The following is a 25441-nucleotide window of genomic DNA, read 5'->3' as shown; positions in this document are numbered from 1 at the left end:
GAACTGGTTTTGTAAAAGCAACTACTTTCTATTTCCTTACCTGAGAGCACATTTGTGGGGAAGACGAAAAGAACTCGCACACAATGAACACGAGCACTCGTTCCAGGTTAACTCTCTCAGATACCTTCACCACCTGAAAACAACTTGCTTTTTAACATCACTGGTACTCTTCTACCACACACTACCCTCAGGCAGCAATAAGTTAAGAGCTATATTACACTAATATTTTTCTTATATCTTTAATTGGTTTTCAAGTTTAGCATGTCTATCTTTGTGGGTGTTTTCAAGTAAAGACTTACACAGAGAAAAGGGAAGATTTTGGCTTAATTGAAATTCTTCTCTATTCAGAAGCAAAAAAAAAGCTAAAGGTGGAACAAAACTATTTGTAAAAATCAATATATACCACTATGCTGTGCACCAAAAAAAAAAACCATTCCAACAGCAAAACACACGCACCCTTCCCCCCCTTAATAATCAGCATTTCCTCAGAGTAGAACCTGTTGCAGTTTTACTGCATGAGGAGTAATGGGTGGAAGATACGAAAGTAAGGATTAACTTTCCTGAAGAAACATGATTGAACTCTCATCTTAATGAAAAATCAAGTTTCACTACAACAGAATACCTGCAGTTCTGCAACATCCCCTATGAGACGCTGCACAGTCACCAATGGAAAATGGTCACTTTGGAAATGAGTAGAATTAACTGCTACTAAAAACTATCTCAAAGCAATTTTAAAATGATTCCCAAAGGACTCAAAGTAAGGGCAGGGAAACCAAGGCAGCCCTGCTAAGCAATATTCCACAGAGGAAGCCTGTGTCAAAACACGACATTAGAATTTAGGAGTCTAATATATATTGCAAAGAATTTAAATCAACTACTCTTACTATCTCGCTTTTAAGCGGCAATTGACTAAAGGACTTACAGGAACTCTACTAATATTAATCAGTTATTGCAACATGTCTATGACTTTATTTTTAATAACACAGCCTTGCTAGTATGTATTAGTTAAGAGAGCACTTAAGACCTAACTCAGAATAAACAAGCAATAAAACAGAAGAAGAACATAATCTAATAACACAACTCGGCCATTTACTTAGTCTTAATTAGCAATTATTTTTTATATGTGTTTCACATCTATAAGTACACCTTAAAATTAAATCATCTCCATCAGCTATGCCTACAACTAACCCAGCTGGAAGCTGCAGTTTGAAAGCTCATGTCATCACCTCACTATTAAGCCTTATGAATGTTACCACAAGGGTTACAAAGTGGAGCGACAAGGACTGGCAGGGTTCTACTGTAATTCCATTTTACAAAGTGTTGTACGTGCAGTCATGAGCCAGAAGATAATTAATTTGCTGAAGGTTAACATAATCAGTTGCAAAGCCAGAAGAAACTAATTGCTAATTTGCGACAAGCTACACTGAAAAGAGTAAGCCCATTTTTGAACAATGCTTCTTTCTTGAAAGGAAGAGGAAAAAAAAAAAAAAACCAACATACAACCCACCCTCCTGCCCAGGACTCTGTCAGCACAATCATAAACATTTAAGTCTATTAAGAGCTGCCATAAATGTAAAGACTTGGGCTGGGTATAATTTGGGGCTTGCCAGTATGTAAAGACTGGTCTGACTTGTGCAACAACTAACTAATGTCTTATGTCTAAGCTTAAGTCATCCTTTGTTCTCCTTCTTCCCAAGGGTGTAGTTGGCATCTAACCTTTTCACTAGTTTATTGCTATTTTTCTCCTTCCTCACTGCTATGAAAAGGCAGCATTATGACCATTAAGAAGCGGTCATTCCCCTATACATTTTGTCTTTAAGGAGATGTAAACACTACGACGACTTAAGTCAAGTCAGCCCTACAAACAGCTGTTCAAGTGGTGATCAGAGCAGATTTGCATTCTTGCTGTTCAACAAGACAGAGAAAGCCTTGTTTTTGCAACACATTATAACCCAGCAGCAAAGAAACGACAAAGACACGGTCTTCATGGAAAAACACAGGAGGTTTTCTACTACATAGAAATCATTTTACAGTCTTCCACCAAAGAGTAAATTTCCTGGAACTCCTACTGTGGCTAGAACTGATCCCGCTGTAACATGTAATCTGTTTCATCTACAGCCCATGAGTATTACTCCCACACTCCCCTTGAAATCCATAACCTTTCCCAGTACTAGTCCTAGCCTTTATAATTAATGTCTTAACAAAATATGCTGCAAATCAGCTGCTGTATTATATGGTTAAGATCAGACATTTGACCACAGAAGCAGTACTGGCAGATAAAAAGCAGGAATATTTCAGGAATTTTACCCTCAACCTAATATAAGTCAAGTCATCCTTTCCACACTAGCATCTTTTCAGGTATTGGTTACGACTTTATAAGCAAATTTAGCTGAAAATGCCTTTTTTTTGATCCCTTGTACTTTAAAAGTATATTATGTCTGCAGTCCCCAGAGGCTTTTGAAAACTACTGCACATTGACGCTACTCATACTTCTTTTAACTGTGACAGGCTACTAAACATACAAGCAAAACGATCTTTCAGCAAGACTGAACATAACAGTTCTCTGCAATAAATTTCCTCTTCGTTTTCCCAATGCCATACATCAGGGTGACATACAAAAATTATTTTTCCCAGCAACATAAATCAAAAGAACATTTTTAAAAAATTATCTGAAATTTTGACATAATTTCAGACATAATTTCAGATTTCCTGTACTGTACATCTTCATTAGTAGTAGACCGTGAATGTTTTCACAGCACTAAGATTTGCAGTATCAATTTAAACAGTAAAATGGTTCTAATATTTTAGATTCTGACACAAGCCAGAACATTTCATAAGAAGAGTTATGCTTCCCACATTAACAGACTTATATTTAAGTAGTCAGATGTCACACTGCACTAATTATGTTAAGTCTCCCGATTAATCATTTTTATCTCAGCATTAGTCAAAATTAATGGAGCAAACAATAATTATATTTTAAAATTCAGCATTAATTATGTGAAGTCTATTCCCAGCTTAAAGCATCACCAAAACAACGCTCACGCATACTCTGGAAGAAGTTTTTGAAAGGGGCTCTTCATTTTTGAGGAAGCTGTTTCATTTCTTCTCTAGGGCTACAGAAGTTACAAAAGTTCTCTAGTTACAAAAGTTTCATCTATATTTGTATCATTTTACTGGCTAAAATAAAAAGGTTTGTTCCTCTACACAGACAATCTTTGAATACTCTGACATACACACAGTCCAACTCATCATTTAATTACACGGCAAATTTAACTCATTAAAACAGGAAGAAAAGGAGGGTTTGTTTTTGTAGTAGATGTTATTCTGCCAGTTAATAAGACTAAAAAGCCCCAAGCCAGCTCAGAAAAACTCCAGCACTGACTCAAGGTGGCAGGACTAGAACTTCACCAGCATCATGGGGAAGAAGAAGAAACTCCCCTCGACCTGCTCAGTGACCACAAGCTGTTACCTAATGGCTGGCACTACGTTCTTGCTCGGTTAAACAGGCTGCTGAAACCTCGTTGGACCTTGCGTGATACGGAAAAGGAAGCGTTTGTAAACAAGCAACAGATGAGCAGTTACTGATAGTACTAGCTTTTACTTATCAGCTGCACATATACTACTAGTCTTTTATTTTTCTGCCTTCTCCTGGAAGAGAAACCATGAGGTACCCAGGAATTAGTCCTTCCCCAAAAGCGTGAGAAAACCAGCCTTCAGCCTCTGTCCACACTTCAGCTTGAGTCTCCCAGATGCTGAGTGAGTGCTCTGCCTATTTGGGCACAGCCTCTGCATGGGGACACCTCCGGATTTATTTTGATGTTTTAAGCTCAGTTTCACCCTGATACACAACAGGAAAATAAAATCTTAAATATTACAAAAGTTCTGGCAAGATGAAAAAGCATTTCTTGCTTTATTCCAGCAAAAGCATGTTACGCTAGTTACTATAGGCTCCTGGACAGGCTGTTGTGATCCATACCATACAGTGTGGATCTAAGGTGTCCCTCCACCTACCACAGTGATACACTGAAGGAACCATCAGGAATCACAGTACCAGCTGCAGAAGAGCTGCAAGGCCCTTCTGTATTCAACTTTAATTATAATCCTAACATACTAAACGTGTTTCCACAAAAAAATACTGAGTTACATGCTACAGCTCTGTTCACCGTAGCTGAACAGCCTTCTTCAGGGACTCTGTCTCTGACCTATTCATCTTTGAGCAGGTAAACATTTTAATTGCAGTAATACCATAAGTACAAACAGGATCCTCTAAATAAATCCTGTGAAAATTCTGAATGGCAACAAGAAGCTCCTATGACACTAAACCTACTCTTGGTGACTCTATGATAAATTTGAGTAAGTCTGCAAAAAGACATCAAGGCAAATTGAGATACATCCCTGCTTATAGTATCAGTTATCTCTACACAGCACGAAGTAGAGTTGCTTTGAAAAATCTGAGTAACCAGCTACTTAAAATATCTGTTATTCACTTTATTAAAAACTAAAATGAAATTTGGGAGGGGGAAAAAAAAAAAGACTGAAATCCCCTCTGAACATTTGAAATTATCTTAAGTGTCATGCAGCACTATATCAATTTTTTTTATGTTTATAAAGTGGTTATAGGAAGGGCTGGAGGAGTAAGAGACAGCCAAATGAAGGGTAAACAAGTTTGTTGGGCGGCAGCAGCAGAAACTGGGGAAGAAAATGCTATCAATTTCTTCATCCTTGCTATGAGAAAAGGAAGTTAGTGATAGACAAGAAAGTTCTGTTGTTTTCATTTTCACTGATTGAGGACTGGTAAACAAAACAAAGTAAACAGCAATGGCATTTCCCATGCAAAACAGGAATTAGGGCCTCGAAGGCTGTCCTGTGTTCTTTGGGTCCCAGACTCAGGCTGAGGGAAGACACAGCAGAGCGGCTGCAGTAAAGCCCAATGGCATACCCACCAAACTGAAATCAGGTTACATTCATACTGGTGTTTAGCAATATCAGTACAAATTTGTTTGCATCCATTCAGTTTGCATCAGCTAAAACATTTATTAGTATAAAACAACTCCAGAGTTTGGTTAAAACACAAAGAAAAAAAAAAAAAGGAAAAAATATCAATCCCTCAAATTTTGTGGCTGTTTATCCACAAAACACTGTACCAGTAAGATAAACCTTCTGGCTACATTATATCCATCACCTGTATTTCAATTAATTTTTGCTAAATCTAACACCTAATTAGTTTTTAGATATAATCTATCCATAAACCTTAGGACAGTCTGGCAAAAAAAGTCTCATTTTTTTTCCCCAACCTCTGCCAGGAAGATGGGAGATATCAGTTAAGCACAGACAACGCTGAGATCCCATTATCACTGAAAGGCAAGCACAAAGCTGCAGTAGTATAGGACCACAAAACAAAAATGAAAAGGCATTTGTTTGAATATTTGATTTTAAAGGATAACACAGGTTAATCAGAACAGAACTCTCCACAGAGGTTATACATCTCCAAGTAAGAGATCACAGTGAGATGGACCATTTGGCTCATTCTTTAGATACTCTCAAAATGTTTTAAAAATATCCTGTGTTCACATAAGATGACAATTATTAATTTATTCTGCTGTTGCACAGAAACAATGACTTTAGTAATCAGTGCATTAACAGATATATTCTTAATACTTTCTTTTTACTGGTTTAGAGGAAGATTACAAACAGTGAGGTACCTTAACGACACTTACAAACCTACCATCAAGTTTTCAATGCTACTTCTCTGAAAATCAGTACTTTTATTTCAGTACTGATGCAAGATGAAGAGCTACAAGCACACACTGCAAAGACCTTAAGAAGTTTCTGTTACAAGCCAAACACAAGGTTAATTCTAGTCTAGACCTTGTGCACAGGCATCAAACAAAAAAATCCATTTATTTGTTAATGCTGAAGTCAATGATGCAGTAAACCTACCAATGAAGATCCACTTTTTTTTACCACTACACTGTTTAAAAAAAAAACAAAAAAACAAAAAAACAGAAAAATCTGACCATTTGCCATAGACTCTCATATCTCAGCAGAAAATGACTTGAAATGGCTAAAAAGCATTTTGAACTCAGTACACAGAAGAAAGTCTACTTCATGTAACACTGATGCAATACTTTGGCAACACTTGCTCCAAGTTACAAGGATTACTTATAGAATAATGCACAAATAAAGCCTTTTATGGATTTCAGTCCTGCTCAATAACCTATTTCATTCCAAAAAGATTGCTCTCAGCCTCTGCAAATTTCATATCTCTTACAGAATCAAAATCCATAGTAAGAGTCAAGACTTTGTTGAGCCCGTGGAGCTGCATCTGACAAACAAGCATCCTCTCACCTGGTAAAAGCAGACTAACTGCAGAATCCTCCCCAAGAAGGGCAGACATAAGCTGTGCTCTGTACTAGAGAGCAAGGGGAACAGCACATCTGTACTTAGTGAAGCACAAGTTGAGATTTAAACATAGATCCACCCACTGTCCGCACTGTGCTTGTACACAAGCAATTAGGATATTCAGCACTTTGGGGAGGGTTCAAGTTCTCATTTGTGCATCCTGGAGAGACCAGGAGCAACAGGGCTGACTGGTTACCCAGACATCAACAAAACATCAGAACTCAACTCTTCATGAGAAGATAGCTTTGAGCTCTAACTACAACCAGCAGCTGCACATAGAAAACTTATTGGTCAAAGCACCTGGTATGCCCAAATTGCCTTTAAATCCTCTTTTTGACTTACAGATGTAGCTACGGTAGTCAGACAGGAAACGTTCCCATGAGGTGTAACACTCATTCTAAAAATTCATCAACTTCACGTGAAAGTTCAGATTTGAACTTGCTGAAATTTTCATCAGTGAAGTTAAACCCAAAATAACTTGCGAGGGAAAAATGTAACTTGGTTATGAATTTTGGTTCCCTCTTATCACTGAAAACGTTTCTTCAGCACACATTAAAATCCCAACTTTGCATTTCTGATGTTACTATAAACAAAGCCAAAGTATCTCCTTGAAACAAGGAGCTGTTAACACAGTAAGCCAAGGCATCACCTCTGCAAAGGTACTCCCAAAAGGTCTAGCAATAGGATAGGAAATGAAGAGGTTGAACATAACAAACATTGCTTCAGTTACGGCATTTCGGAAGGATTAAGAGTTATCATCCCAATGGCTTCAAACTTGATGAAAATCCAATAGCCTTTCATCAACTTTTCCCTCTTCAGCAAAAGTACAGTTGTCATCTGCCATCACATAAATCTGAATCTGAGTGAAAATTACCAAATGTTTCTCTTGTTTTAGAACATTTTCTGAAATTGGTTAATTTAACAGCAAACTTCTTGTTACAACAGTAAGTTCTTGAAAGAATTTACAAAGAACTCAGCCTACCTTAAGGCTAGGAGAAGAGAGAGAGACAGTTTTCAACTCAAATTTATTTTAATATAATCCACACTAAAGACAACAGCTTTTGGGGTGTGTTAGCCATCAGTACAGACTCTACTGTACTTAGTTTAGAAATTCTGCTCACTTTTTTCTCCTTCTCTACCTCACTTTCTTCCCTGGCGTAGAAAAAACAAGGGGTGTAACTACTGAACGCTATAAAACTACTCACACATACTCTTTATTTGCCAACACCCGCTGTTCTAGAAGAGCGCATGAAACCTGAAAATTGACAATAGGGAGCAATAGTTCACATTAGTGTGATAATGTGTGCTATAAAAATGTAGAAAAACAAAAGCATCAGAGAGTACTTTGTACCTGAGGTACAATAGGCTGTTTAATCCCAGGGTAATATTCAAGCCATCTCAGACACGCGTTGTTGACAGGTTTCTCTGAAAAATGAGTCAGATGCATGTCCTGGGGGAAGTTCTCTCTCCGATTAAAACACTATCACAAGCAGCCATTATTCTTCAGGTGCTATTGAGCTGAGGTGGCGTTTCACTGAATCACAGGCTCCAACACAAACTAAGTCACATTTTTTTCAGATAAACAGACGGATTTTCGAGGAGTTTAAGTGAAGGCACAAGACAAATACACGGATTTGCAACCCAACTAATCAGGTTGTACTAAATCAAAAAACTTTGGTGGGAAAGTAATGAAAGGCTACTACTGTATTGAGTGGTCCAAGTCTATTCAAATGCTGTGGATGCAAGTGAAGGCTATAACACATAGTTATAGCAGCCAGAATTTCAAGGTTGATGGAAGTATAGCCTAACCACTGTGGCTTAGCTCAAGACACTGCAACCTGTACCCTGACACTCAACACACTGTAAAGAGGAGATGACCTGTATAATTGCTTTCTGGTAATATAACACCTTCTGAGACTAGAAAAGCAGAAGACTGACAATTTAAGTCATATCTAATGAAAAGTACAAATGCGAACAGTATGAAAAGAGGATACAGAAGGGGGGGGGGGAAGAGGAGCATGATGTGTTATTTAGGGAATGGCATTTTAATAGGATGATGTACAAAGCTGCCAGAATATAATTTGCTGCCAAGTTAAAGCACGTAGGGGTCATCATTAGTAAGAGGTAAGGGACTTAAAGCCAATAGAAAGGGATTTTAAAACTATACCTTGCATCACAGGTATTTTAGTGCACAAAACTACAAGTAAGCAACCCAAAAATTAAATTAAATAAAATGAAAAAATCATTGAGCTGCTCTAAGTTTACTACCTTGTTATACAACTAATTCCATCAAATTTGAGTACCAATTTTCCCACTGCCTTGCACCTGTTTTCATCCTTCACACCTGTACATTAGATCAGCAGTATTTTGTATCTCTCTGCATACACAAACAGTGCTGAAATGAAAAATAAAATAAAAAAATCAAAAGCCTAAAGGAAAACTCATGGAAATTTCCTTTCCGTGAATATGGAGGCAAAACAACTGCACAGGCTTAGAAAGATGGAGAAGAAATAGGACACACAAGGCTGTGCCAGAAGTTAGTATAAAGGGGTCCACTGAACTGTAAGGAACTTTCTGAATGAAAAAAACCCAATCCCATAAATAGAGAGAAAAGTACAGCTATTCTCCAAAGCCCCCACAACTGAGACCGGGGGCGGGGGGGGGGGGGGGGGGCGGAGCGGGGAGGAGGAGGAACAAAACAAAACACAAACTTATCAGCATGAAAGGGATACAAATAAGATGACTCTAAATTGGTTTAATTTTAAAAACGTTGTAGCTACCTTTTAGGTAGCTCCAAGATAATCAATAAGGATACCATACAAATAGGGAGCTACCATATTTATAAGCTACTGCAATGGTCTGACTGCCAGATACAATTGCTATGTGGCCACTTCAGGGCAAGCAAGGCAAATTTCATATTCTTAGACCTCAGAAGTAACTATTTCTCAGTGAAATTGGTATGCCATTACTACTCCAATATCAGGCAGTTCCCTGATACATCATTTACCCATCAGTATTTTAAGTTCAAGCTTGTAAATTCATATAAATAAAATACCAAACAGGTACAGCCTTTCACGTGGGACTACAGGATTTAGACCAAATTTTAAATTGACAGACTTTTCAGATTTGTCTCAGAATGAAGAAGAATGGTTTGGAAACAAACTCATCTGCAGTTGTTTTAATTGTGGAGAAAACAAAAAAACTCAAAATAATAAAAGAGAACTGAAATAGTTTTCATGTTACAGCAACTTTGTAACGTCTTCGTATTAAAATAAGTTATTCTCAAATCTGAAGCTGAAAGATTTTTTTTTTTAGTTTTTAATTGGAAACAACTGTTTTCCCACTACTAAGAAATCTATGAACTCAACTGATGAAAGCTGCATGACAGATAAAAGGCAGGCAAAAATAGGTTGGAGAGGGGAAGCTCATACAAAATACTGCAGAAAAGTTGTTTTAAATTAAAAAGGAATCAGAAATTGCCAAGAAAGGCAGCTTAGTCAAACAAATCCCAAACCAAATCACTATTAAATAACAACTCTGCAGCAGCAGGAATGTTTAAGATATGTCAAATAAATGTTGTATCCCCCTCGTCCACCCGCTCCCCCAAAACCACCTCACATTCAAGTGTATTCCCATTAATCCTAATTCGATTATCTCTTCTGCAAGCTTCCCACATCATGCCATTTCTGCAGCTAGGATACAAGAGAGATAATTTGTTGAGTTTTCCTAATGGCAGTAACAACTTCAGTAGTTCTAACACTTAGCAGCTGAAATTGCTCAAAAAAAATCCACTGGCATACCAATAAATACTGTTTCAAAATCAATTACTACAGATCAGTAGTTGGAAATGTTAAGAAGGTGGGGTTTTCTGGACAAGCTTATTCATTTAACACGGACAGATTATATCTAGTAGTACATTAAGAGAGCATAAAGGAAAACATAGGAGGACATCATTCAGACAACCCGTCCTGGATTTACAGCACTTGTTGAACATGTCATTGGTCTTTGCCTTCAGCTCTGCTGGAAGTTACTGCTCTGGGCTGTGCTGGTAAACAGGATCATGTGAGTGCACTGTAATCCGCAACAAGAAAAACAAAACTGCTGAATTAGCTCATCAGTTTAAGGGAACCTGGACTGGAGAGAACTCGCAGGAACACACGCTTGCAAAGTTTAAGTTTGTCCGCATCCTCAGCATAGCTGTAGTGGATTGACCCTTGGCTGGCTGCCAGATGCCCACTGAGCTGCTCTCACTCCCCCTACTCAACAGGATAGGGGGAGAAAATAAGATGAAAAAGCTCATGGGTCGAGACAGGGAGATCGCTTACCAACCACCCTCATAGGCAAAACAGACTTTGCTTGGGGAAATTAATTTATTGGCAATTAAAAACAGAGTAGGATGATGAGAAACAAAGCCTTCTTCCCAGGCTCAACTTCACTCCTTTGGTCCCAATTCTTCTATCTCCCCCCACCCTGAGCAGCGCAGGGGGATGGGGAATGGGGGTTGCGGTCAGTTCATAACACTTTGTCTTTGCTGCTCCTTCCTCCTCTCGCTCTTCCCCTGCTTCAGCATGGGGTCCCTCCCACAGGATACAGTCCTTCACGAACTGTTCCAGTGTGGATCCTTCCCACCAGCTGCTGTTCCTGCCAGAAAATCTGCTCCTGTGTGGGCTACTCTCCAGGGGCCATAGCTCCTACCAGGAGCCTGCTCCAGCATGGGCTCTCCACAGGCTTACAGCTTCCTTCAGGGCATATCTCCCTGCTCCAGTGCAGTGTCCTCCACAGGCTGCAGGGTGGATACCTGCTCCACCATGGACCACCATGGGCTGCAGGGGGACAACCTGCTTCACTATGGTCTTGCCCACGGGCTGCAGAGGAATCTCTGCTCTGGCACCTAGAGCACCTCCTCCCCCTCCTTCTTCACTGGCCTTGGTGTCTGCAGAGTTGATTCCCACACATTTTTCTTACTCTCCTTTCTCACAACTGCTGCACTGTGTTTTTTATCCTTTCTTAAATATCTTATCACAGAGGTGTCACCAGCTTCACTGATGAGCTCAGCTTTGGCCAATGGTGGGTCCGTTTTGGAGCAAGCTGGAACCGTCTGTGTCCAACACAAGGGGCAGCCCCTGGCCTCTTCTCACACAGGCCACCTCTGCAGCCCCTGCTACCAAAACCTTGCCATGTAAGCCCAATACAGTGGCCAACTAGAAACCTTCCCATGAATTTAGCATTTAATCTTGAGAGGCAGAGCATATATAAACATAAATCATAAATGTCAGTCTTCAATACATTAATGCATAATCTCTTGATCCCCTTTCTGCCCCCGAAATATCAACCGTACTAGAACTTCCACTTATTTCTAAAAAAGCTCATTCAGATATTCTATCCAATGTCAGGATCATAAATCTGGGGTAAAAGACTACCAATGTTCCATGCAATTCTATAAATAGCATTTTAGTTTAGATTGGAAGAGTACTTTTGGAGCAAATCTCCAGATCATCTCTATTCACTGTTCTTCAGTTTGCACTGGGAAGCAACATGGAAGTATGCAAAACTGGATTCCTTCCAGGTTAAACTATCTGCAAGATGCACTACTAACTCTTAACTTATGTTCTGCCCAAAGAATAAGGCCAAGGTTTGATCTTGCCCGAAAAACCTGCCGAAACACAGAGGGATGTTGGACCCTCAGTTTTCCTCTCTACATCTATTTCTACAGTGCCATGCTACTTGCTAACTCGGACATGGTCTATAGGCTGCTGTAACATTAGATACACAGCACGGGCCCCAGCGCAACCAGTCGTCCTTTGATTTGCCTACGAATATTTGCTCATTTTTCCCTTTAAAGTCTATCTGCACTATTTATAGAATGGCTTTACATTCTTATTAGTTACCAGACAATGATTGTTAATACATGTTCCGTCACTACAAATACTCTTCTGTGAAGCTTTATACATTATGTAAAATAGGCAATTATCACTGCACAGTTTAGAAGGTCATTCCAATGCCTATAAACTAAATAGTAATGGGAATTGGAGCCTGTGTAGCTTTTTTTATTTTTCATCTATAGATCTGGCAAGCTCCAAACTAACATTCATCCCACATATTTTAAAATCTAACTAGGGTACTAATTCATAGCACAGAATTGATAAAAACATTTTTATTGATCTACATATCTTTGATTTGTGTAACGTGCGCTCCACACAACAGTCTGCGAACATAACATTTTCTTTTACTGAGTGATGAGACATGGTGGCTCCAGGACTCGATGCAGCTGCAGCATAGATGAGGAAATTTTTCAAAACATGTTAAAGTCTTTTCACTGTACAGCTGTCATCAGAAAAAGGGAAGGATTAGTCAGGTTTTTTCCTTTTAGAAGGAGAAAAATTAGGACACAGAGCAACGGTGCAGCCATCTATCCATCACAAAGCAAAGTGCAACGCCTGAAATCAGCAGTATATCACACACTGGGGAGTCCTGGAAGCATCCCAAAAACACCCAACACTTGAAAATGATGAAGAATTGTTCTACTAATCCAAACAATGTGACTTTAAATGAAACAGAAAATACTTCTCTATGAAAGATCACAGCATATTCATGTTACCAAAGTCCCTTCATTAGTACAAACAGTATTTCCTTTTCTATCAGAAAGAGGAAGTCTCAGATTGAGGCAATTTCTCACATTCCAGTTGAGACCCGTGAACTGTACTATAACTACTTCCTTCAGACTACTGCTATTTCCCACTCAAAAAATAAGTTTAACAACAAAAGCTACACTTCCATTCTAACTGTGACAGGAATCAGTGAACCAAAATTAATAAAATTAAAATTCTGAACGATACGTTTCTAAAAATAATCCTGAAGCTTAGCCTTAACCTCTGGAAAATACTCCTGACAAAAGGGAGATAAAAAATGGCATGGAAAAGAGTGCCCTTTAGTCAAAATATTTTGTGGGAAAATCTAGCACATAGTGTAGGCTAGCAGACATGGTGAAACTTGCCTATTCATACTCAGGTTCTGCCCCCTCCCCCCCACGCTTACATATTAATCTTGCCTGGTACATTAGATAAATCTCAAGAGAAAAATATGTCTCATCTAAAAACAAGGAAAAGAAAAAACAAACATTTTCCCCTTCAGTTTCCAGGGAATAAAAAATTTGCCAGTCAATAAATGCAGAAAGTTTTGTGCAACCTGATTAACCCATAGCTTACAGGGCTCTGCCACTTTTTTTGGACAAATAATGGACACAAAGATTACATTTTGAACACTTCACATTCAGCTATAACTGATGTCTGCATTGGTGCAAGGAGAGGAAGGTGCAGATGTCACTTATACCACTATGACATGAATGCTGAGAAAAAAAACACTTTGATTTTTATATTCTTAAATAGAAACCTATTTTTCAATGAAGAATTAAAACAAAGGGAAATAAAGAGATTTATTTGCCTACCATCCCACTTGTATTTCATTAATATCCGCATAAGATTACTATCACATAAAGACCACCTGCTAATGTGCCATAGGAATGGAGCATCTGTATTCTGATAATGTGTCATTCTGAAAGCACAACAGTGCCATACAAAGAACAGCTATGTTAAAAAAAAACAAACAAAAAACACCACACACAGAGTGGGAAGGGAGGGAGAAATATCAGCTACTGCACACAACTTTCACTCCCCAAGGACAAGTGGTTTCAACTGCACGCATCAAGACCATACCTGGCTTAAAAGCTACAAAACCCCCAAAGTCTTCAGAACACCCTGAGACTAAAGGCACAATTAAATCCTATATGACTCTTCAAATAACTCTTGTAGATTTATTGCTCAAACTGCAAATTCCACATTAAGTATGCACTCGAGCTATTTCCAAGTGGCAGTAGAAAACACCTGCAATCCAACAGCAGTACTGCAGTGATATCTGGCAAACAAGAGTATCAAAAGAAGTCTACAAGCTGAATATCAATGAGCTTCTCCATATGGACAGAATTTGCTCACAAGAGCTGCGGTCAGCGAGCCCGGATTCGTTTTACAACAAAGCCCATGTGCGCGCACAGAGCACTCGTAGCTGGCAGGTTCCAAGATTTATATCACACTCATCACCACGGCCTGCGGTGAAGAGTTAAGTGACCATGACTAACAACCGTGACACCTGATACGGGTGTCGCACTCTTCTCCTGGAGACAAGTGTGTGCAATCAAGTGTCTTCATATCTATTTTATTTGTTTGAGTATGTTGCCATGCAATAATGCTACAGAAGATAACAGTAGGAAAAAGAAACCTACATCCCTGGGACGTGATGCAGAAGGTAGTAGGCTTTGTTCCTCGAGGAAATCATTCCCACCAAGGACCTGCCCCCTCCAGGTACAGCTAGAAAATGCTTCGTTAGCTGCTTTATTAGCAGAGACAGCAGCAGTTTTGGGCATCTGTGTACTTATTTTCTCATTTCCACCAAGAATTTAATTAACTGACAGTAATTAAGTTTTCTGTTTGATCTGGAAATTCAGTTCAAATTAGTATTTTTAGGGATAGTTTAATACTAATGCTGACAGATAATTTCTTTTAGAAGAAGCTGCTTGGACTTGCAGCAACAAGGACGAAACAGGGGAACCTATTCCACTGAGAAACCAATATTTTTATTTGCTGTTAGACATGGCTAACTAAAAAAAACTGGATACGTTATCTGCTTTGAGAAGTCTGGATGTTTTGCTTACAAGCTATACCAAAAGATGTAGAAGCGCAACAGGACATAAAAACACCTAGGAGAAGCCACATAAGATGTCCAGGAAAGATGTGAATTGTCAATATATACCAAAACACTATCTAAGCCACCTGACTGCTATAATTATCTGTTGCAGAAAATGTCCAGCTGAGACCCTGTCATTTTGAAATATTTACCACATTTTAAGTTATTAAAAACAAACAGGCAACTTATTAGCATGTATCTCTGCACTGTTGCTTATTCCTATCCACCGCACTTTAACAAACAAAATTGTCACCTTCTTAAGTTGTAAGTATATTAAATAAATTCTGTGCAAGCTTCACAACGAATAAACATGGATGCTAGCATTCATATTTAACATTAGAGTCCAAATTTCATAAGCATGGGGATAAAATACTGGAAACTCAACAATTTAAGGCAAAAAAAAAATTAGATGATCCCTCATTCCTTTACGTGTGCACATCTCAACAGCACAAGGTTTTCTTTATTTGACACTACAAAGCATATTTTTTTTCTTAATATCAACGTTACACTTTGAGAGTTCACAAGAAGAAAAAAGTTGTACATACTTAAAAATCGCATATGCACAATTGCCATGATCCTACCAAAATCAAGGTCAGAAAAATATGTTCACCTGAACTATGAAAATGGAAGACAGAGAATGGGGCTTGTTTTTCTAGATGCTTCATACAGAGATTCCCAGCCTGTTCTCAAAAGTCTCCAAAACTAAAATGTCTGGGCTTAGTTGTAAAATTCACATCATGATTCTCAAGAGCAGCTACAGGACACAAATGCTTTTTTGCCACGTTCAGATCCAGGCTCGAGATCTCATCTCTGTTCCCAACTTACTGGACAAATGCCTCAGGCAAAACAGAATCCTTGCCTCGGTTGCAGTATCACTGAAACCAGAAACCCAAATACATTCATCCTACCAGCTCAAGCTCAAAACTATGTAACCCATTAACCTTCTCAAACATTACGCAAATACTTGAATGAATCCCTAATTCCCCACATACAGCTGTCCTCTTCTTTCAAGAAACCCAATAAAGCCACCTTGTTTTCAGCTGGTCTTTCCACCCAGCTGCCAGGTTCCCTCTGCTGCAGTGAAATCACAAGGGCGAGTTTGTGCAAGTACTGCTGCTCCAGGTCAGCAACAGTCCCATGCTTTACACAAACTAAGAAGCCCAGATGGATTTAACAGCATACATCTGCATACTGCAACAAGTAAAGATAAATTGATCCTCAATACCACAAGTTTTAAAAAGAGATTTAATACGAGGCATCATTTCTCTTGTTTCTACTTAGCCGGTAGCTAGGACCAAACCAGCGAATTTAAATTGCAAAAAGCTCTGGAGGCCACACAGGGGCATCCCACCACCCGCAGGATTTAAAACCACAAGATGGCCTGTTACCAGCAGAGGATAAACAGCAACTTACAACCATATATCATCATGCAGTCTTTCTAGCTTGCATGTTGCTTGCTTCCATTTTTTACTATTTTGTGTGACTGAAAATTTTAACCGAAGCTATACTTATATTTGAGATTTTTGACATTACCTGAAAAAGAGAGGCTTGTTTAGACTCTTGCAACATCAGTGAAAACAGTCCAGGGTTTGCAGCTCACTATTACTTTACATTTGACTATCCTTGGATGGACTGAAAACAACCACAGCAGTCAGCAATTCTAGCAAGTGAACAACAACCAAAAAAAAACCAAACCCCAAAAACAAACAAACAAACCAACCACCAAACTCCTTTCTAGTATTTTTTAAAAATGTGGTGTTTCATCTACAGGGCAAGATTTGTGAACTCCGCAGCTACATACAAACACACACCCCCCTAAAGAAACAATAGGTTTTTTTCTTGGAGTTTTTTTTTATTGTGGGTGGGTTTTTAAAAAAAAAAAAAACCACAAAAAAAACCCCAACAACACACACACAGCAAGTCAGATCAGCTTCACTGATGCCAACACAGCTGTTCTGATTTATACCAAGCTGAATTTCTGTCCCATCTAGCAGAAACATCACTGTGAACCTGTTGTGTTTTTCCCCATTACGTTACTGCACTGTTCCTTACTCTTCATGTTTTTTCAAACCTACTTTTTTATAGGAGTGTTTTATGTTAAGCTGCCACATTTCCCATATGCTACAAATAAGAAACCTAAAGTTGTATTTCAGGATTATTGAGAATATTACAGTTGACGATTCATGGGTTTAGGATCCCACCCTCACCCCCCATAAAAGACCCAACACATATTGGAATAACAAATCATGGTATGAAGCTGGAGATCAGTTGTCTTTGTTGTGCTTTCCTTCTTGTAAATTAGCTCATTTCAGTTGACTATTGCATAAAGAAAGAACAAGAAGTACTTCATTTTTCTGTAGTTTCCCTATAGCTAAATCAAATTCAAGTTGTCTGTATTAATTCTGTTAAGCCATAGATGTTGTATCTTGGGAATTGATCCAAGTACTTTGTTAAATGATGCTACTTACCTAATAATCAAAGACCAAATAAACAGACACTAAAGTAAGTCATTAACAGCTACATATGGCTAAGCATCACTGTGACCTTTCTTAATCACTGCATCTGGCATCACACAAATGAGAAGAATGAAATATTTTAAGCATTTTTTTTTAATAAAATAAAAAGGCACTAAACTGTCAGGATAAGAAATGCAATAGAAAAGCCATAATGTATGTATATCCCATGAAAGTTATTACTATTCAAAGTGAGAGATAGTGAATGCCACCCACAGAAACAGAGTATTTTAGGTAAAAATCCTCTAGATGAGTCACTGTGTGTCCAGTTGTTCAGTGATCCAGCTGTATCATTACTTACTTGTGTTTGTATCATCCTGAGATGGAATTCCTCATACTCTTGCAGTAGCAAGTCTCAGCAGCACTTTACACTAGCATCAGCCAGCATCACCACTGAAGGAAGGCCGCCCCCATGTATTTACTCACATCCCACTGCTGGCTCCTCCTTTGAACTGGTACGCATGTTTGTGAACCTGCATCAGCAACCGGACTAGTTAAACTGATCAAGATTAAAACTAGCTCAACAAGAAAGAAAAGTATAGTTTAATTTGGATCAGCTTCCCAATTCAAATCACTATATGGCTATACAAATGCTTGTGAAGCTCTATAGGGATTTGAATTGGGATGAGGAGACAAGATGAGCAGCAGAAGCAAGGCAGGAGTGCATCTTTAAGAGGAGTCATTTATGCTAGCATTAATTATCTGTGAAACCACAGCTGAAAGGCCTAACTTTAATACAAATGTAATAATGTCAGAGAGCCTGTTGAAATACAGTTAAATTTTGTCACATTGGTAGAAACTTAGCCATGGTAAATAATGAATTGAAGCTGTATATATGTACTGATGAGCTGCAGAATACAATAAATGATCTTAACTGCCGTGGGCAGAATTTAATATTTAATGACACCAAAAAAAAGATTTAACTCCCTGCTGTCAGACTTGGCAGCTCATTGAACAACTTTCCAAGTTCATTTTTAATTAATAAATAAATAAAATTTACTGTTCGTCTACATTTTGGCCTTATGAGAAAAAGATCGCTCTTCTCCCTTGTCCATTCTACCTCTGAAAACCAAAGTCATTCAAGAACAGGTGTACAGGTCTAGAAAACCTCTACTTCTATCCAGCATTTCTCAGTTAAAACACCCAACCTGGATTATAATAATATTCCTTCAACAATAAAATACCCATGACTACCCAACTTTCATTCATATTCACATGAACCGTAGTAACACCAGTTGTGTGGAGGAACTGCTATAGTCAGTAGTCCATCTTCAAGCAAGAGGTCACACTAGATTGTGATAATCTCACCTACCCTTTAAATATACCGATTTTTCACATCAGCTTTTCTAGGTACACTTGAATGAGAAGACTTATTTTCTACCTCCTAGATACAGTCTGAGGAAGCTGAAGTTTTTCTTAGGGTTCTTTCAGCCTAAAATACCATTAAATAATGTTTTTGTCAATCAGAACACACCGCAGGGTATGAGAGGCAATTGTTTTTCAAAGAAAAGACTGAGGAAAACTCTATGTATAATGAAATCACACAAACTGGAAGAATTCTTGAAGCAGCTCCAGCAGGGACAAAAACAAAAACCTGAAATCCATTTGATTTTTTTTTTTTCCTTAAATGTGAGAAAAAGCCATCTCCATCTACCTGTTTTATGCAGAACACCATTTGGGTTTCATTAGCAACTTTTTAAAAAAAGTTTCCAGAAGTTATCTAGTCCTGCTGCATTCCTTGTCTATGTTCAGTTTCCCTGGAAGATAACAGATGATTAGCCTGTGAGGAAAGGTGCAAGATCAGGACCACAGGGAAAAAATTCTGATATAGGAAGTTGGCACCAAAGAGATACAGGCAAAAAGCCAGTGTATTTTTTTTGTTTTATATTCCTGGAAAAATCTAAGCAATCTTTGAAAGCTTTACTGATTTGTTCAGTATTTTGGTTCTGGCTCAGGAGTAAGAGGGAGGCAGAAGAGCTTTCTTCAGAAAAATAATCTTATTGTTGGTTTGCATCAGAAAGCATGCATATGCTTTCATAGTGTCACTTGCTCAATCCAATTACACAAAAAATACCAGTTATCATGACAGTTCTTGCATACAACAACCCTTTGTGGCACTAATCCCGAGCTCAGCAAAAAGAACATGAGATTCTCCTGTGACTGAAAAGGAATCAGGATGTTCTATCACCTGGATTGAAGGAAGAATCACAGAAGATGCACGTTGGGCTATGATGTATGCCAAAAAACTTGAAAAATTGGGCCAAGCTTAGCACAAATGAGATGCTGGTCAATGATGGTCCCAGAACTTGTCCCAGAAATTCCTCAAGAACTTTTCAAGCTTTAGGCTGCATGCTGTATTCGATCAGCTCATGTGCATGCTTATGGAACCTTACTTGAAAGCAAACTGCAATAACATATAGCTCTGCTCTTAAGAGAGTTGGGGGGGGGGGGGGCAGGAAATCAAGAAGTCCTAAGATTTTTATTTTAAATAGGCATTTCCTACACAGTGTTCATTGCAGAGTATTTAGAAGTGGGGCAATTCTAAAGTAGTGAAGCAGATTCCCACAAGCAGACACTGAAAAGTAAGCAAAAAAAATCTAGAGAGTAAAAAATGGCTTCTCACATTTATAAAACAAAAGTCACTTAAGAATAAAATACTAAATTAAAAAGAATCCTAAGAAATAGAAAGGAAAAAGTATGTAATTCTTTCTGAAGGAAAGCAGAAAGTTAAAAAAGAAATTAAAAAAGAAATACAGGTAACCCTGAAACCTCCCATAAGAGGGAAAATTCTCAGCCTCCTGTGCAAAGATGCTAGAAAAAACAGAAAAATCAAGAGACTGTGAAGAGAGTTTCCACCATTTCACCAGCTGCCTTGAGGGAATGCATTTGATTATACCTTTCCTCTACTATCACCAAAGGTAACGAGAACATACCATGGCTACTTGATGTGGGACCTTTATTTTATTTTCTCCGTCTTGCAACTAATCAACTTAGTCCATTCCAAAAGAAATAAACCAAAAAAAGACCGCAGATTTCTTGCCAAGTCTAAGTCTGAAATATAAGGTTCTACCACGGTACCATCTGCAAGTGAATTCAGGCAGTAACTTCCGAAGTGTGAGCTATTACTGGCACATTTAAACATGATTATCCTTGTCTGGCCCAACATTTACATACCTTGTAGGCCCACATTTCCAGAATGAAAATTATCTTTGAAACTGAAGATATCCATAAGCTTTGTCTGAAACCAAAAAGGCTGCGATAAGATATACCACCTCAAGAAATATAGGGGATTCCCAATGAGCATTATCTTTGGCTTACAGCCCAAATACTGCAGTGACCAAACATATGTCTCCTCTTGCAATCCGTAAAAAACTCAAACCAAAGTTTTCTCTCAGGTATCTATCTCTTACACTAAAACACTGCATGCCTTTTTAATTCCATGATTTCAATTTAGTTGTCCCATCTGCTAGAAGTATTTTAATACAACATCTCTTTTTATATCCTAACATCAAGGTGATGTTGCCAATTAAGTTCTGCTGTGGCCATCTGTAAAAGGAGGGAGAAAAGAAGTAAACATGAATATTTCTTTATTAATGTTAAACAAGGACTTCAGTGATGGAAAAAAGAAAATAATTAATAGATTTATACTTTACATGGATTTCTCTAGGAGAAGTAACATTTGAATTATTTTTTAAAATTCAGGAAGGTTTCAGGTCCTGTGAAATGTTTGGCTTTGAATTAGAATGCTTATCAAGAGAATTTTATACCGGCATGATTTACAACTTTACCCAAAGACAGACTTCCAGTTTCATAAATCGTTTAAGAAATTCAAATCTTATGAAATAAAATAATGGCAACCTCTTCAAAATTTCTTTACTTTCTCTACAGCTTCCTGTTCACCCTCAAACTTACAGAGCATGTAAAGTGTTACCCTTTGACAATAAATAGACCAGAGGCAATGTTTTCCTTTAACTGACCTGATGTTATCTAAATATGGTAAGTGTCTGGGTTTTCCCAAAAAGAAAAACCATAAAAAGCAAACAAAAAAACTACACACTCAGCTTTCACTGCAATCAGAAGACTATGGAACACAATTACAGGGTGGGTTTTTTCTTTTTAAAAAAAAAAAAAAAAAAATTCAAGTTTTAAGCAGCACAAGATTAAAAAAAAGGATGGAAATGTTAAGACGTTATAAACCAAAACTTACTGTTTAGCTCATTGCATGTTTCACTAAGCAAGAACCTAAGAGGCCTACTGAAGGATTTTCTGATGTCAGCCTCAACAGTCAAAGACTAAAGACAAAACCATAATCACAGGACTTGCAAGTAGGAGACAAGGTGGATACTCACACTCACGCTGCCTAACTATTTGCAGGATTTAGTCTTGTATTTATAAACCACCTATTTATCACACTCTTATGATACAGAAAATGAAATTTAATTTAACTAGTGGCACGGGTCATGGCCACAATGAAAACAAAGTCCAGCCTGTAAAAGAAAACAATTAGACTCAGCAACTTTGGCAAGCTGTTCAACTATCCCATTAAATCCACCTCTCAACCCATGAAATGTTAATAATGGGGTTTCTTTTAAAGAACGTTCTGCAGGAATTTCTTCTACAGGGATTGAATTTTCTTCTCCATAGTAGCTATGCTTACCATAGTCCTTATAACAAGCTTCTGTTGTTGAACCATGGATGCAAAAAGACACTCTCTTGTCTAGTAACTGTGTTTCTAGGTCTCAGTCTGAAAATAAATGTTGGGAAAATTGGAGGTCAGAGGAATCCTTTCCCCCACGACCTTGTGTATTATTTATAAAAATAGTTATATGGTTAGGACATTCATTCAGTCTTAAAGAAGAAAAGTTTTTAACTAGGTACAACACATGAAATATGCCATTAATGCATTACACTACTTTGTAACATGTCTCCTGAGTGCAAGTTAGGCCCCTACTGAAGGCTACATTCTTCCTCCACTCCCCACGCGCAGTGACCCTTCTGCAAGTATCTGCTCAGTTATTTCCAATTTCAGTTTCTTGAATTCCTATTTTTCACAACAAGGGACAGAGATTTTACAGAAATTTCTCACACAAGTCAAAAACAATGAATTTCAGACTTCTACCCAATAAATTATATTCTAATGATAAACGCTCTTCTTTAAGGAGAAGAGGATGCAACAAAGGAGCGGGATTAAAAACCTTTACCATTTACCAACACGAATTTGAAAGCACATTGGTAAACACTTCACATATCATCCCTCACGTCTCAATGAATTCACCTCACATTCACACTGGGCTTCCTGGCAACTCTCCCTTTACAAATACATTTTTCCATTTACTGAAAACAATAATGAGAATGAGTCATTTCTGTAGAATACAGTCCTTCACATACACCAGATGCCTAATGTTGCATGCTGTGAAAAAAAAAAAAAAAAACAACTAATGCCTACTCAAATTGCCGTATTTATCACGGAAGTCTGTCAGCATTTTGCATCTTTTGTAAATGTTTTCTTCAGAATGTTTGAATTTTTTTTTAATGTTAAGATCTTAATATTGCTTGTCAAAATGTACTACCAAGTTCTGTAAGAGCTAACATCTACTTAGCTCGGTTACTAGCAGCTTGAGAATACCACCCAAACAATGACCCAAAATTACTGTCTTTTAACAAGGGAGTAAAACAAACGGAGAGAGAAAAATCTCAAAGCTTTAAAACTGAGAAAATTATCATTTCCTTATGTTTTTCAAGGCTTTCCCTTCCAATTCCATTGAATCTGTTCCAATAAATATTTTTTAGATATATTTTTTGGTGTTATCTTTTAAAACCAGTTCTTACAGTACTTCTATAAAAATCAAGCCTGACTAGCTAGCTACATGCAGAACAGACAAGTAGAACTCCTGTCCCCTTCATTCTTCTCTGTACTAGCAGAGTGTAAGTACACAAATCAAAAAATGAACAGTGAAACAGAGAACTGAAATTGAATAATTCACTCTGATGAAATTATAAAGCTGTTGGGTGGCATGTTCAACCAATCACTGTAAAATCTAAAGAAGTAATTAGGAAGCTTGGTTTTATGAAATGCATGCCTTTTTTGCAGAATAACAGGGTAACAGCAGAGCCCAGTTCTGCCTTTACTCATTTTGTTTTCTTACAGAGGTGTTTCATTAACTAACTCATTAGAATTACAGCAGCCTGGTGTTATTAGATGAGTGACTTAAAATAAAGGTACTCGCCTATAGCCACACATTATGTGTAAGGGCAGAACAGAACAATGACATAGTAACAGGCAGACACAGATGCTGTAGATCCTAAATTATTCATGACCTATTCAATACAAAATAAAGTGGTCCTAGAAAATTAATTCTAGTAAGAAAGGAATGCAATTTTTAAGACAGCTCTACAAATTATTTAGTTCCTCTACAAACCATATATTCAGCAATTGCAAATAATTAAGATGCAAAACTAAAGATGAAAAAAAAAGTGTTTAATCAGTTCCTGATTAGATAAGTATGCCAGATACCACAAAGGATGGCACTACTTCAGCAAAGAAAAACCAACAAACATTCAACACACTGAAGAGAACAAGAAAAGCATTTAACTTCAATTAATTTCAAACAATAATTGAGTATTTCAAGTAATGTTTTGTACACTTGTAAGAGCCATTTCGGATTTTGAAGTTAGTTGTAATCTAGAAATAATGTCATTGTAAAACCTAAACAGCAGTGCAGCTGTGTACTTTCAGTCTCTCTCATTTCCATAAACACTAGAGAAGCCTATTTTTGCTCTTATTCTCATTTAGACTATTAAGACTCTCAAAACTATTCTGATGGGATTCCACAGAATACGGTTACTATTTTCACAGCCTGAGCTATCAGACAAGAAAAGCATTTTTACCACAGAAAAATAAGGAAAAGATGTTTAGAACAACAGTAGCAGTTACAAATGCTGACAAACTCCATCCTCAGCATAATAAACGTCATCAGGATTCTCTTTGGGAAAGCTGCAGTTGCAAAATGATAATAATTAGGCTTAATATCGTTCAAAGCCAAATTATGGCAGCTGTACATGCTACAACAAAGAACATGAAGTATCATGTACACACTTAACTACAACCAAACTCCAAAATATTTCTGATTTACAGTAAATTACTCAGAACACTGAATATATCCCAGTGCTGCTCTTACCTTTCTTAGCAGCATCTGTTCTCCGTCTTGCTGGCGACACTAGATCCTTTACAATCTGTAGCACTTGAATCATTGCTCGTTAGCAAGATCAAAGAGACTAGATGCTGCTCTAATATTCCAACAGGTTTCATTACTACATGTTATTACATGGCTGTCTTCCGTATGCTCAAGCAAAACTGATGCAGGAACAACTCATCTACCTTCACAGAAAGATTTCTGCCTGACGACTCTACAGGCTGGGGCGATGGATTTAAAGTGACTTCAGCACAAGGAGACAAAAACTGCAAGCAGTCCTAAATATGTTTGTACAGAACACTTTAAAATTATTTACTGCAGAGAATGCATATCGATTTCTCTAAATAAAGTTTAAAGGAAACATTCACACCACAAAGTAACTAAAGAAAACACCACTTGAAATGAATACCAACAGATGCAACGTACTCCCCTAGGCTCAATATCCAAGAAGTGTGTCTGCATTCTCTTTTAAAGTCTGTCTCAATTCATGAAATTTCTCGTAACGCTTTCAGAGAGCTATCGGTGCAGTGTAGAGCCAACGTCAGACCTACTAACAGAATTAAAATTAAATCTAGCTTGCTAAAATCCATCAGGCAC

The 25441-nt window shown here is 37.9% G+C and overlaps 1 protein-coding gene across 1 annotated transcript in view; it reads right to left on the bottom strand.

Annotated features, from left to right (window-relative positions):
- USP6NL (USP6 N-terminal like) overlaps positions 1-24902 on the bottom strand; it is a 104259-nt gene extending 79357 nt beyond the window's left edge. Inside the window, exon 1 of the mRNA XM_050904757.1 lies at positions 24830-24902. Within this exon, the coding sequence (XP_050760714.1) occupies positions 24830-24902 (73 nt within the window). The remainder of the gene's footprint in view (positions 1-24829) is intronic.
- Positions 24903-25441: the final 539 nt, after the last annotated feature.

This window comes from Gymnogyps californianus, chromosome 1, assembly GCF_018139145.2.
Source record: "Gymnogyps californianus isolate 813 chromosome 1, ASM1813914v2, whole genome shotgun sequence".
NCBI classification, from domain to species: Eukaryota; Metazoa; Chordata; class Aves; order Accipitriformes; family Cathartidae; genus Gymnogyps; species Gymnogyps californianus.
The sequence above is the reverse complement of the archived record's forward strand: the minus strand, read 5'-3'. Positions and strand labels throughout refer to the sequence as shown.